Source organism: Oreochromis aureus, linkage group 4 (assembly GCF_013358895.1).
Source record: "Oreochromis aureus strain Israel breed Guangdong linkage group 4, ZZ_aureus, whole genome shotgun sequence".
In the NCBI taxonomy this organism is placed as follows: domain Eukaryota; kingdom Metazoa; phylum Chordata; class Actinopteri; order Cichliformes; family Cichlidae; genus Oreochromis; species Oreochromis aureus.
In genome coordinates this window covers 6,823,662-6,837,821 of record NC_052945.1, presented here as the reverse complement: position 1 = coordinate 6,837,821, position 14,160 = coordinate 6,823,662, and the positions used below count along the sequence as shown (strand labels likewise).

The 14,160-nt window shown below is 36.8% G+C and overlaps 1 protein-coding gene across 1 annotated transcript; it reads left to right on the top strand.

Moving 5' to 3' along the window:
• The first annotated feature begins 2,056 nt into the window (after positions 1 to 2,056).
• On the top strand, positions 2,057 to 13,691 carry limd2 (LIM domain containing 2). The gene is made up of 4 exons (XM_031725851.2): positions 2,057 to 2,255; positions 10,400 to 10,438; positions 10,633 to 10,769; positions 10,868 to 13,691. Exons 1-4 carry the CDS (start codon positions 2,253 to 2,255, stop codon positions 11,025 to 11,027), a joined length of 339 nt encoding a protein of 112 aa, XP_031581711.1. The 5' UTR covers positions 2,057 to 2,252; the 3' UTR covers positions 11,028 to 13,691.
• The last annotated feature ends 469 nt before the right edge of the window (positions 13,692 to 14,160 follow it).

Here is a 14,160-nt window from a genome sequence, read left to right as displayed (position 1 = left end):
GATGCAAAGGGACTGGGTGAAATGAAACCCAGTCTGCCGCATTAAGAACTAAGCTTTTGTTGTATGGGCTGTTGCTTTAGCATCATGTGACATAAAAGAAGTTTTTACTGTTGATGTTAAAATCAAAAAAGGTGACATGGAAAGATGGGAGTTGTATATTTCTCTAAAGTGGTTTAAATTCATTTAATTTAAACTTTAAACAGTTTCTGGCAGCAAACAGCCACAAAAAAGTAGTTTTGTCATTTCTCACTGTGACCACTGGGGGGCATAAATGATTGTGATGCCCACTATTACACATACTCGTGGTGGTATCCATTATCATATTTTTGCAGACAGCTTAGATATTTGTGTATAATCCCTGCGCAAATTTTATTGACATAAACTACAAAACAAAAAGTAAATAACTAGCATGTTACAATTTTACTCCCCCTTTTCAAAAAAGTTTAACCAATTTTCTCTTCCATATTTGGCATTCACTTCACATAACGATTGGTTTAACTGCTTCAGTGTTTTGTACACTGTTCAACACTATGACCTGTATTTTCAAATTAGTTTTACCATGGCTAACTATTTAACTAACATTTACTAGCTTCAAGTTTGCAGCTTTTGATCCAAATGAAGTGTAATTTCCTGTATGTAAGAGCTTCAAAGAAGGCAACTGGACGTCTTTAACATGTCTCACCTTTCATCCAAGAGGCGTCTAAAAGGTGAAGAGTTCCAGGTACTTAAACCCTAGTGGGAGTTGTTTCTTAAGAGGGGATGATTTTTTTTTTAAAGTCGATGATGCAATGTCCTCGAATAACTTAAAGACGTCCAATCACCGTCTAAACTTTCAAGCTCTTAAGACTACCGTGACCTGGATCACCAAGAACCTACACAGATCTAAGACTATCTACTTTTGATGGAGCATTTCTACATTGTTATAAGAAAATATATGGATATAAATACACATTTTAGTCTTCTTACAATATGTAATTTATTTTGGTAACTTGTAATCTCCTGGTTTAAGAATTGATTGAATCAGGAAACAAGGAAACAAATGTAATGAATAAGGTGAAAGCTGATAGTTGATAAAGCAAATAAATATGTGTGCTGATAATATATCACACATTACCACACGATTAGATTTTTGTGTTATGACGAACAGCCTAAGATGTCTAAAGAACTTTCACTATAACATCTCAGTTTATCCACATTGAGTGACTTTACTGTCATTAATTCCATATCACTCACATTTATATGTCTTTTTGTTTTTTTACTCATACTGACCACTTGAAGTGTTTACCATACATTCACAAAACACTTTATTTTATGCACTTCAAGGACTTTACCTACCTCTTACCCATAGCCAATTCAGAATTCACAGATAATCTAATATGCATGTATTTTGACTAGAAGGAAGTCTAAGTACCCAGGGGCGAAGATGCAAACTCCACACAGGAAGGCTATAGCTCGGGTTCAAACAGTGCAGCTTTTAAAGGCACAAAACCTGCACAACACGCATTTTTGTAACAGATGAACACAGTACAATAGTATTTTGCACCTTTATGATTAGAACTACGTGTACTTTAAGTAATAAGTTAAAGATATTTTTAACTTATAACACAGTTTTACTCCTGTGTATAAATACTGCCATCGCATCACCCCACGAGGATTATCAGTGAATTACATTAAAATAAATAAATAAATAAAATAATGCACGATTCCGCGGTACATTTAGTCACATGGTTTTGACAAATTTAATGGACACAAAAAAACCAAAAAGCGTCGAAAGCTTACATGACATGTTCACACACTTATGAATTCCGGAAAGACACGTCCAGCAATAATATGAATAATATCAGAAGAAATGTGCAGTTCAAAGCAATTACCAAAGAATATCTAAACCAATAAGCCAGAAATTATTATCGTTGTTCTTTAAAAACAATTAGATTACGATTAACATATATTTAACCCTTTTAAAAAAACTTTCTGTTCGAGTCTTAGTTGTGACTTGTCCGATAACCTGCGAATGTGTCAGAACAGATGAGAACCAATAGCGTGCGACCTCCTGCCGGAGGAAAAAAAAACGTTCCGTTGAAAACCCGAAACGAGAAGCGAAGAGGAGGCAGAAATTCGCCGGCGTTGGGGTTACTGACTCCGAAAAAATCTTGCCTTAACCCAAAAGTGAATGAGAGGGAAGGTATCTGCCTCCAGCTACTGAGCAAGCAGACTCCGTGTTATCAGCCAGTGTGTCGCAGACAAGAAGCCAGATGGTGAGTGTGTATTTTTTTTTTTTGTCCGTTTGCACCGTGTGTGTGTCTGCAGCCTCTCCTCCCTCCGCCGCGCGCCCCTCTTCTTCTTTTAATTTTTTTGTGAGAAGATGTGAGGTGATGATGTCTTTCCACCCGGGAACGGTTAGCTGTGCAGAAACTGATTTGTTATGTAAACCACTGCGTGAATTGCTGGGGCAGGAGGAGAAAATCAGCTCTGAAAAATTTCCACAGAATTTAAATGCCCGCCGCCGCAGCCGCTGTGTTCCTCAAAAATGCTAACAGTGTGCCGCTTCTTGTCTGCTCGTTAGCTAGCTCGATGGCTAATTATTATAATCTAACCATAGTATCTAAATATACTATTAGTGCGTTATTACAAAGCACTCTTGCTTTTTATTAAGTCTACGACTTATTCATTTTCCTTCCTTTTTATCGGCCTACTTATACATGCGTTTAAATCAGTTGAATATTATGTGGCGTGCATTTATGTTTTTGTTTTGCTGGAGCTGCACCAGCCATAGCAGATTGTCATTACTTGCACCTGATATTTCTGTAGTAATTACACCAAACCATGGACGAGCATTCAAGAAACCTGGGAAAGAAAAGTACGCAAAAAAAAGTATAAAGGTGCATGTTGTATTCCGCTCACTGGGCATACTTTGCAGTCAGCTGGCTTCATACATGATCATAACATGAATGTTGACTAGTAGCATCCATCCAGGCATTCCTGCATCCCTAGGGAATAACTGTGTTCATTGAGGGATAAGCAATTATCCAGGTTTGAATACAATGGATCTACAATGAATATAATGGTCCTCTTTGACTTTACCCTGCAGCATACAAAGTCGCCTTCCAAATGTATAAGTGACTGGGTTTTCGGCTTTATTTGCACTTACTGTAGTGGTTTGTATTGTCAAACCATTATGTGCAGTGTGGTAAAACCACATTTCATCCATCCAAAGCACCACAGCTTTAGAAGTCTGTAATTATGGCCCTGGCATATGGCGAGAAGGCTTAAGTAAGTATACCGTCATTCTCTGATTTCCTACTATCATCAGTGTACTGTCTGGGTGTAATTTCAGTTGGAGTAGACTGTACAGATTGACACCCTGCTCTGCTGCCTGAACTACGTCAGTATCCTGCTGGATTTGGGAGCCTGTTGTTGCAGTTTGACTCACTTGTTTGGCCAGACAGTAAATAAATAAAGCAGCTTTCAGCAAACCCCATTTTCCAAAGCTGCAATGAGGACTACTAAAAATTGTATTTAGTTTGTCCATATGCTGCTCTGTCAAACAATTACCATTAACGGCACAAAAACCTGATTTGTTGGGCATGTCAGAAGTGCCATATGTTGGATGGAAGGGGGGGTTGCCTGCTGTCAGATGTGCAGAGGAGTATTAAATGGGTCGCCAGCAGGTCCATGGCATAGAGCTGCAGGAAAAAGTGGCACATAGTTACACTGGCTGCATACCTGTGCCTTTATATCCCCCTCTATCAATCATTTACTAAATTATAGTCATGGTTTGCTTTGAAAACAAGAAATATAGCCAGGAGGTATGTGTAAGCAGACAGGATCAGGCTTGGAAGGATGTTGAAACAATTTCACAGTTGATTTAATGCTTTTAACAGATTATATGTATATATATATATATATATATATATATATATATATATATATATATATATATATATATATATATATATATATATATATATATATATATATATATATATATATATATATGTATATATATATATATATGTATATATATGTATATATATATATGTATATATATATATATATATATATATATATATATATATATATATATATATATATATATATATATATATATATATATATATATATATATATATATATATATATATATATATATATATATATATATATATATATATATATATATATATATATATATATATATATATATATATATATATATATATATATATATATATATATATATATATATATATATATATATATATATATATATATATATATATATATATATATATATATATATATATATATATATATATATGTGTGTGTGTGTGTGTTTTTTATTGTTGCGTGGAAACGCCACTTCTTTGCAAGCCAAATCAGCTGTGTAGAGACAAATCAGTATTTTTCAATCATTGGGCAAATCACTGATTGCCAGTTGAGCACACAAATACACCTGACCTAGTAAAAGGAAAAAAATGCACGTCTCTTTCGTTTCCTGTGGGTATGTGCAGTCTCGTTTTAGAGTCTGTAAACCTGCATAAAGACTCATTCCAGGAAGTCTTAGTACGTTACTTTCTCTTTGAGTTATTTAATTTTCCTGAGAAGTTTTATGGCATTCTCTTGTAAATCAGATCTCAGACAGATGTGTGGGGCTGGTAATAAAGCTTTGGCTGCTCTACTCGTACAGCAACAATCCGGACCATTGCCAGCAACTGCTCCAGCTGAAGATAAGAAACTTCCAACATGATTATAGTCTTTTCTCCATTCTTTTTATACAGTCCAGTCTCCCCAGCCTCCCCCACTGCCATTTAAAGCTCTGTGTGTCTCTTCTTTATACCAGTATTTTTCAGTCTGGACTGAAACCATTAACTCGCATTACGTTTTGTCTCTGAGGTTGTCAGCACTGGTCCAACGTCTAAAGGCCTCACAGAAAATAGTTTTGAAGTACTCCAGTTCCTCACAGCATTATAAGTCAACAGAGAACGTCTAAGATATCTCATGTCTGTGGGGGTCTGCAGACAATCACCTCACAAATGATTACTTTTGAACTTGAGAAGTAACTACTTAAGGCACTTTATTGAGCAACATTTAATTCCCTGTTCCTTACCCTCCAGTGCCACTGTGATGGAAATTTTGCTGTGATTGCAAAGCAGATATTTGCATGGGGCCATTTTTTTGTAGACGGGATGAGGCATGTTATGGTGAATTCCATTCAAGGAGAAGAAGTTGATTGTGAAATGGTCTCTCTTCTGAAGTCCCTGATAACATCAGATCATGTCTTGAACTTGCATCAGTTTCTGCTTTACCTCCAGCAAGCTTGCTGAAAGCAGTGGCCTAATCTACATCGAGTCAACACAGACTCCGGGTCTCCAACACATTCTTTCATAAGCTGGTTTTACTTCTTTCAGTTTTAAAAAGAAACCATAAACATACCACCTGCTGCTGAATACCAGGACCAACTGTTTGGTTTAGCACTACTGGGACAAGAATGATGCAGTACGTTTTCCCTTAAACCAACCTTTCTAATTTGGTCATTTCAGCAAAGGTATCCCTGCAGTGCATCTTATAAGTTACCATATGTTTCTTGCTTTTAATTGCAAGTGATAAGTCAGTAACACTTTCTCCTTTTGAAATGGCAAACTACTTCTCAGAAATGATACATGCAAATGATATTAAAATGTATGTTGTGGTTTTTGTACTACTGAAAGACTTCGCCTACTTCTTAAATTAACAGAACAGCAAAACCAAAACGAAAATAGAGATCAGAAATGGTTGGGATTGACTTGTTATTCATCAAAAAGTTAATGCACAGCCTATTTCCAAAAAATTTTCTGGTTGCAGCTTTCTTGTATGACAATCTTTTCATTTTCACAGTTAAATGCCAAGATAATGAAACAATGAAAGAAAGACTGAATCAGAAAAGCACTCAAAAGATGTTATCTTCTTCTGTTAGAAATGATCCCTGGCAATGATGTTTTATGAAAATAATTGGCAGATTAATCAAAAATGGATATAGTTTTATTAGTCTCACTGTTCACCCCTTAAGTTCATGTCGTCCTTCATTAACATAGGTTTCACGAATCTCTTTGTCAATCTTATACAGGAAGTGAAAAAACCTATGAGACGTGGACATGTGATAAATGGTCTATACTGTTAAACACAGAAAATGCTTCGTCATTTTCTTCTTTTATACAGGAAGTTCAAAAGAAGAAGTTAAGTAGTGGTCAAGCAAAGACCAAAACTTGGCTCAGATATGATTACTCTGCAGACTGTTGAGGCAAACCTCCATCTGTGCTCTTACGAGCGAGACCATGTCATCCTTCTTTTAGCTGCTCCCCAGCCAGTAGCCATGTTCAAATATTTCTGCATCACAGATTTTGTTTATAATTAACCTTATATAAGATGAGTGTTTTATTTTTTCCTTTCTTGGCATGTTGTCCACATAGCTTGCTGCGTCTCTGCACGTTAAGCGTTATCGATTCTCTTCAGCAGCTGTTGTAGTTGTTGGATCATTGCCGTAGCTTGCACATCCATATTACATACAGTTAGATATTTTCTGTAAAATAAATATTCAGGCTCTAGGTTCATGTTGTAAGTACTGGTCTGGAAAATTAGCTCATTTACACTGTTGTGTGATGTGTTAATGACGACGAGGTACTTTGTTCAGTTTGTTTCACTCTACTTTCCAAATTATTAAACAATGATCTTGTTTCTAAAAATAAGAAAGTGAGCGAGAGAGAGAGAGAGAGGGAGAGAGACTGGGAACCTTATTTGATAAATGACATTTGTTACATAGCTTCCCTGCATTCCCTTGTAGGGGCCTGCTGCAGTGAATTGTGCAGCACTCTGTGTTTTAAGTGATAATCAAGTGTGAAGTGGTGGCGTTTGCCTTCTTGTTTTCTGTCCATCAGCACTACAAGAGAATAAATGTGTGTCCATTTTGAACTTCACTAGTATGTTGAACTTTCACCCCATAATACTCTTTTAGAGTTTTTGTAGCTAGTTAAACGTCTGTGATTTACATCAGCAGACAGGTCTTGTATACACTTTTAAGATTTAGAGATCGGAGGCCCTGGTTTGTAGTTTTGGTGCTTGTTTAACGTCAACATCAGTGAAGAATGTATACACTTTATTGCTATATACTTCCTATAATTCCTAAATGGCATCTCCACATACCCCATTACGACTCCTCTTGATTTTGACAGAATAAGAACAGACCTGAGGGCCATTTGACTCCCTGGTCAAACACATCATTCATGGCCTCAAAGAAAAGGAGAGTAGGATTTTGGGACCTTTGTATTTTAAGTCAAAGGATTAAAATATACTTCAACATGGAGATCAGGATGCGCAGTTGCTTACTGCTGCTAAGAGCTGTGTAGGAAGAATACTGTAGCTAAGAATATAAATAGGGAAAATGGCTAACATGCCTCTGCCATACTGTAACAAAAATTACCCTGTAGCGCCAGTACTAGCAAGCGATGGTGCTACGGGGTTGATGTGTCGCTTCTTATTTACTATACAAATGTAATAGAGGTCTTTAACCTTCAATCTAAGTCAACAAAAGTGAACAAAACCTCCTAGGTGGTTGCAGCATGAATACAAATGCACACAAGCAGACGTGCATGTGAGATTAAAGCGATGTGAGGGCTGAATGTGAGGAATGATGCTGTGAGCTAAGAGTAGAAGCTCTTTTCCAAGAAGATTTGAACACTTGAGTGAAAGTGCTCTTTGTTTGGTAAGATAACCACACTCCAGCTGGCTCTAGCTCCTCATACACTGGTATGCTGAACTGCCCCACAGTTAAAACAGTGTTATTCATTGCAGGCCTAATTAATCACTCCACAAAACTTTATTTATGTTTAGATCCATTTTTATCTTAAAAAAAAATGTTTCTTGCGATTTATTCATACAGCACAAAGTTGCCATTTACAGTCAGTTATTAGTAAGAAAGTTGGTTAGGTACATAGTGATTGTACTCCTTGTTGGGACTGTGTAAGACAGAGGAAGCCAGATGTGTCAAAACAACTTCCTGCCACATTCAAGCTGTTTGATGGCAACTGAGACCCATATAAGGTAAAAGAAGACAAGATGGCACAAGCTGATCTCAAGTCTTCCTGCATGTTTGTGTACATGTTTTTGGAATGAATGCCCAGGCCTAACATAGAAACTAATGCTGCTGGGTTATTTTTACCAAAGAGAAAACAAAACATTAGCTAGTCTTTGCTTTTGCTTTGATCACTTTACCCTTTTTACATTTATTTCATGATTTCATTTGCACAACTTCCTTATCAGCCTTTACAGCCTTCTACTGATGTAAATATTCTCTGCAAAAAACTTAAAATACTACAAAATCAAACTTGAGTTTCTGCAGTGTTCAGTCATTTGAGAAGATCAGAGGCATGCTAGTTTCTCAGTTGTATTGCAGCAACAGGAAGTGGTCTATCATGCGTTCTGCTAGATAACCAGAAAAGTGTGAGCTGTCTGCTAGCGAGCAGCAGCAGCATAATGACTGAGTTCAAGATGAATGGGGGATAACGAGGAGACGTCCAACTGTTGGGATGTGATTACATCTACAGGAAGCTGCATGGCCCCACTGTTAATGAACCAATCGTTTCAAAGTATGTCATCCGGTTGTCATAAATACAGACAACACCCTTGCTGTTCTCCCCTTGAGGGTGCATTAAAGGCAGCCCTGTTCAAAAACAGTATGCTAATTAATACAGCAACAGTTTACACCGTTAATCAAGTAGAACCTCTCTAATCATTAAACTAACATGTGATGTAAAATCCAGGAAGTGTGATTTAATAATCCATACATTGTGAAGCCACATTTGTCAATAAAGCTTTGCAAAACTTTATCATTTATGATTGTAGCCACAAATACTTGCTTAGCTGTGGCCTTGTTGCACTTCAATGAGCAGGAGTTCTGTGACGACGTGAATTGTGTGCTTAATGGAGACCAAACATTAGCCTGACTTTGACAGTAATATAAATGAGAAAATAAATAATAATTTTTTACATACAACACATAGTGCCAATATAAGTTACGTCTAGCTAAATTGGATTTTATGGGGCAATGGGACCAGTTGCTGTGATCTGTAAGACTTCATTTGCTCTACTGTTCAAAACAAACTTCTGACTACCAAGAAACCTCCTGGATCGTTGACTCCTATACATAGTACAGGGAGCTAGTTTTTCAGGCATGTCAAGCACATTGCAATGCTATTTAGCACAGGTTTGTTGCTTAACTTCTACTCTTGACTCGTGTCAGCAGTTCAAGAACGATTCATGCTCTAATGCGTCTTAACTGTTTGTTTGTTATTTTGTTTCCAAAGCTGTAATAAACCTGCAAAAAAACAGCAATCAGCATTTGTCTCTGATGCTAAAGAGCTTTAAAATTTATAGCAGCCTCTGAACCCCCATAACCTCACCCCAACGTCCAGCTCCAGCCAGATTGCCTTATATAACAGGGTTTTAGCAAAGTCTGCAGTGGACTTTCCCCTACCTCAACAGAGACTTCCCTTCTTCTGCACACTAAGTTTTCTTGAAGTTCTTATTGTGCTTGTTTTGAATGTTTTCCTGTTTATTATCTGCTTGATCTACCTGTTAATCCTGCTTAAAGATGTGATCATATTCATTGCTTCAGGAAACCTACTGCAGTACTACTGTCACTTCCTCCAGCGAGTTTTTCCTCTTTCTTAACCTTCTTCGTGTCTGAGAAGTGTCTCTTTTGCTTATAAAACTGAACGAAACTGCAGTTGCGTGACAAAAACATTCAACACCCGTAGTGTGCAGAAAACTGTGCTGACTTGTGTTGTATGGCAGCCAGAGAATTAAAGAGTAAATTTATGAATGTCCATGATTGTAGGGTTGAGTCAAACAAAATGGTTCATTACATGAACTGATTACAGATTGCAAAGTTGAGTCATTTTTAAGATAAAGACTGGCAGCAGCACATCAGTTTTATTACTTCAGTGAGAACTCTTCTACCTTTTGTAATAGAGTCCATGCCATTATCCCTTAAAATTTCTTAACTGAACGACTGAGTCTGAGTTGTTCTGCTATGTTGAGGGCAGATCCATGCAGAGCAACGCACAGCTCAAGTCACATGACTAAACAGAAGGCACCTGATCCTCTCCCAGGGGTGTAAAGAGACAGATGGAGTGAATAGAAAGAGATCAGATTGACACTATTAAAACACGGGCAAAGGTAACAAGAGGACAGTAAAAATACCCTTTATTATGATTTTTGTGACGCCTGTAATTTTATTGGACAGTTTCCTTTTGGCAGCGTTACCTAATATTTCTAATGCGTATATAGCATACACACACATGTTATGCATTATACATATTTGAATCATTTATTTAATCGTTAAATGTATTTTTGTGTGTTTACACAGGACAACGCCACGGAAGAAAAATCAGTCCAACGATCTAAGGTAAATATATATGTGTTTGTCTTATCTCAAGTTCACGGCTCTGTGTTCACCTGCTTGTGATACTTCACTTTCATCAGCTTTTGATCTTAGGAGAGAGCATTTAGTGTCTAGCTTTCATCTTGCTAAAGCTAAACGGCTGTATTAGGAACATTATGTGCATGCCTGGTAGTAAAGCAGTATATTTGTGTGCTCAGTCCTTCAGCTTCAACACCCAGAAGGAAGTGTGTACATCATGTTTGAAGACAGTCTACCCAATGGAGAAACTGGTTGCAAACAACCTTGTCTTCCATTCAGCATGTTTCTGCTGCAGGCACTGCAATGCCAAACTCAGGTGACTATATATAGTATACTGCTATTTTATTTTTTTTCCTGTTTTCTCCTGACCACTGTGATCGGCATGTAACTCTTTGATTCCTCCATTTCTGGCAGCCTTGGCAGTTTTGCATCTCTTCAAGGCGAATTTTACTGCAAACCCCACTTCAAACAACTGTTCAAGAGCAAAGGAAACTATGACGAGGGTTTTGGACGTGAGCAGCACAAACAGCTCTGGGCCGCCAAGGAGACAAATACTATAACAAAGACGCCATAATCATCTGCCTTTGTCCTGTCGCAGACCTGCCTCTTCTTTTCCCTCCTCCTAACACCTCCAATGCATCACGATGAACACATGCCTCATAAGCTGGGGCACTGTTAAATCACCCACACACTCACTCGCTTTTTAAATGCCATCAAAACAAATACATGCACAGACATCTAGAAAATTACTGGGCAGTCATGATATATACCACTTACCGTAATTTTGAGTATAATTTGATGATAACTGTTAATTTCCTAATTGTATTTTCCAATTTCCTGTTTGAAATTGGTAGTTGATTGTGACCAAAAGCCTTCTCTAGTGTGGAGAGTGGAATAGTGAACAGTTTTTTTTCTCTATTTTGTTTTAATTAATTGCACCCTTTTATTTTTAGAAATAAGTAAACTGTATGCTCAGGCAAACATATCTAAGGGGTTAAAGAGCATCACATGTTTTGCGTTAGGGCATACACTCAGGTCAGTTTTAACCCATGGGTTTAAAAGAAGACTTATCAGATTTTATTACTCATTGTAAAAACACACACATCAAATTAAAAAAAGATCCTCTGTATTATGACAATGCTGTCAGACAGGTTTGTCAGGTTTCATATATTTGAGGAACAAACAGGGTACAATGTACTGTAAAATAACCGTGCACGTTAGCAACAACTCACCTCTTGTGTTTATATTTTTGCTTTCGTTAGTTTTATTATTGCTCACTTCATCACACAGTTCTTCATTATTTTAATGAGTCTTGCATGTTGGTATGACTGGGTCCTGATAGCCTTATCTTATGACTGTATTGGTCTTTTGTGGTGTAAGTGTTATTTTCATTTGTTTCTCTTACATAGCGATTCTCTTTAACATTTTTAGACCCACTTGAGTTTAGATTTGATTGATGTCATGGCATAAGTTGATCTCTGAGCTTTTTATGGTTAACATTGTAATGAATTTTTCAGATTGTGCTTTGTATACTGTCTGTATACTAGCTGTAGTTTGTGATTAGTAAACATTCCCCACTGTGCTGTACCCTTGTCATGCACATATATCTACACACAATCACCAGACAAAAGGTTAATTATGGCAGGGAAGCTGAGCTTTAGTATGTAAACATCCCTCCATCTGTCCTATGACACATTTTAAGAGGAATTGTAAACACCTGGATAAATTGATTATTGCATGTATGCTATAAATGAGGATGTTGATGGACAGAGCTTAGGTCTCACAGTGTGTTGCTTCATAATTTCATGCTTGTCAGCTTGTTGTTGTCTTGTGATGAAGTTTTAAAAGCTGTATTATAGTGACATAAACATCCAGTCACTCTGTCTTGAACCCCTGAGTCCTTTTTCAGTTAATGCCTTCTGGTTCTCCTGTCTTATTTGCTAAATGCAACTGGACCTATTTCTTAATATAAATGTTACAATGTTACAATAGATGGATGGATAGTTTGTCACATATTTGGGCACCTTGATGTGTGGCTGCATGCAAAAGCCAGTGCAGAGCACCCCCTGCTGGGAAAAGTGTGACAATAGCATCTCACATGAGAGGATAAAACTATAACTTGCCCATGATTTGAGTATAGCCTTTTATTTTCAAGTTTTTGAGTAGGATCAGCAGCTAGCCGAGCCAACAGCTTTTGATCTTATTTAGTTTTAACATGTAAGAACAATTAATTCAATGTAGATTTCCATGGTTTTATTTCATTCTGTACAAAGGATAACTCCAAAGCCATTAAATCATCACATTTTAGAAAATACCACTGACACTTGAATGGCACAAAGTACTTTCTGTGACTGAAGGTTTACTGTTAATTTGAGCTTGTTGTGCAGAATAGGAAGCAAAACAGATGGACTTTTTTTTAAAGAGAAGCCTTAGAAGACAAAGAGCTGACCTTATTGCTTTTTCAAAACACCTTTGAATGCACAGATCTTTACAACAAAATCTTGTGATCATGCCTTTTTAAAAACAGATCTGGTTATTGTAGAGTCCAACTCTTTAACAAAGGATTACTTCACTCAACCAGCAGCCATTTTTCCCCACCTAACCATCTTTATTCACATGTACAAAAGTTCTAATTCTACTATGTGTGAACATGTATGTTTTCTTTATGTCATTTTAAAACGGCCCTCTGGATCCCAGAGAATGCTTTAAAAATCAAGAGAATTGTATCTAAAAATGCTGTGTTTGTCATTCTCTGTTAGCAGTTCGCCAAGGTACAACTGCAAAATCTGTGAATTGCAATGTCCAAGTCTAATAGAGCAGACAAGGTACACTTTACACTGGTGCCACAAGGCTCAGGTGAATGATTGCAGTGTGACGTTTTGTTGTTAAATCTGTGAATCATTTCATTTCTGTGCTACACTTGATGTGGAATTCCTTTTTTATTGCCGTTGTCATCAAGACATTTTAAATGTATGCATCTTTGAAAGTGTATTCTATATTACAGACATGACCTGTGGATTGAGGTGGCCTTACAGCAAAAGGATGCTTGGACTGTATGCAGTCTTTCTCCTCTCTTCCTCCTCCTCTCTCTTGCTTAGTTGTAGTATGGTACATTTTAAAATGTGAGCGCCCTCTTTCTACGCCAATATACACAATCATTTGTGCATATTTTTGTTTTTATTTTTTTTTACATGCTTTTGGAAAAAAATAAATAAATAAAATGCTGGTGTTGATTTAACACACTGAGTTTTACATTGTCTTTATTTGCATTTTATTTGTGGTGAAATACTTCGATCTAATAAAGTTTAGCTGTAATGGAAGTAATCCAAAAGGTAATTGGTTACATTTAAGTACAACTTCGAAGTACTTGATACACTACACTTATATTCCAATACAGTGCAGTGAAAAATACTGCCCATCTTACTCTGCAACATTTAGATTTATATTACAGCTTTTTTGTAATATTTTGTAATATATTTTGTTTTTGAATGTGGTTTAGTTAGTTACTGTTCTTACTGGAGCAACTTTGACCACAAAATATTATCTGGAATTAACAAAGTATTCTGATTATGAATATAGAACTGTCACGGCTGCAAAGCCGGTGTGTTAAAGGAACGGACCCAAAATCAGAGACGGGAGAAAACGAACTAAGTTTAAGACAAAGTGAGCCGTTTATTTGGCTGAAAAACATGAATACAAAATCCAAA

Coding starts and splice junctions, on each gene's coding strand:
- limd2 (XM_031725851.2), top strand. Junction 10,439..10,632: donor AATCAGTCCAACGATCTAAG/GTAAATATATAT, acceptor TTGTGTGCTCAG/TCCTTCAGCTTCAACACCCA. Junction 10,770..10,867: donor CACTGCAATGCCAAACTCAG/GTGACTATATAT, acceptor CATTTCTGGCAG/CCTTGGCAGTTTTGCATCTC.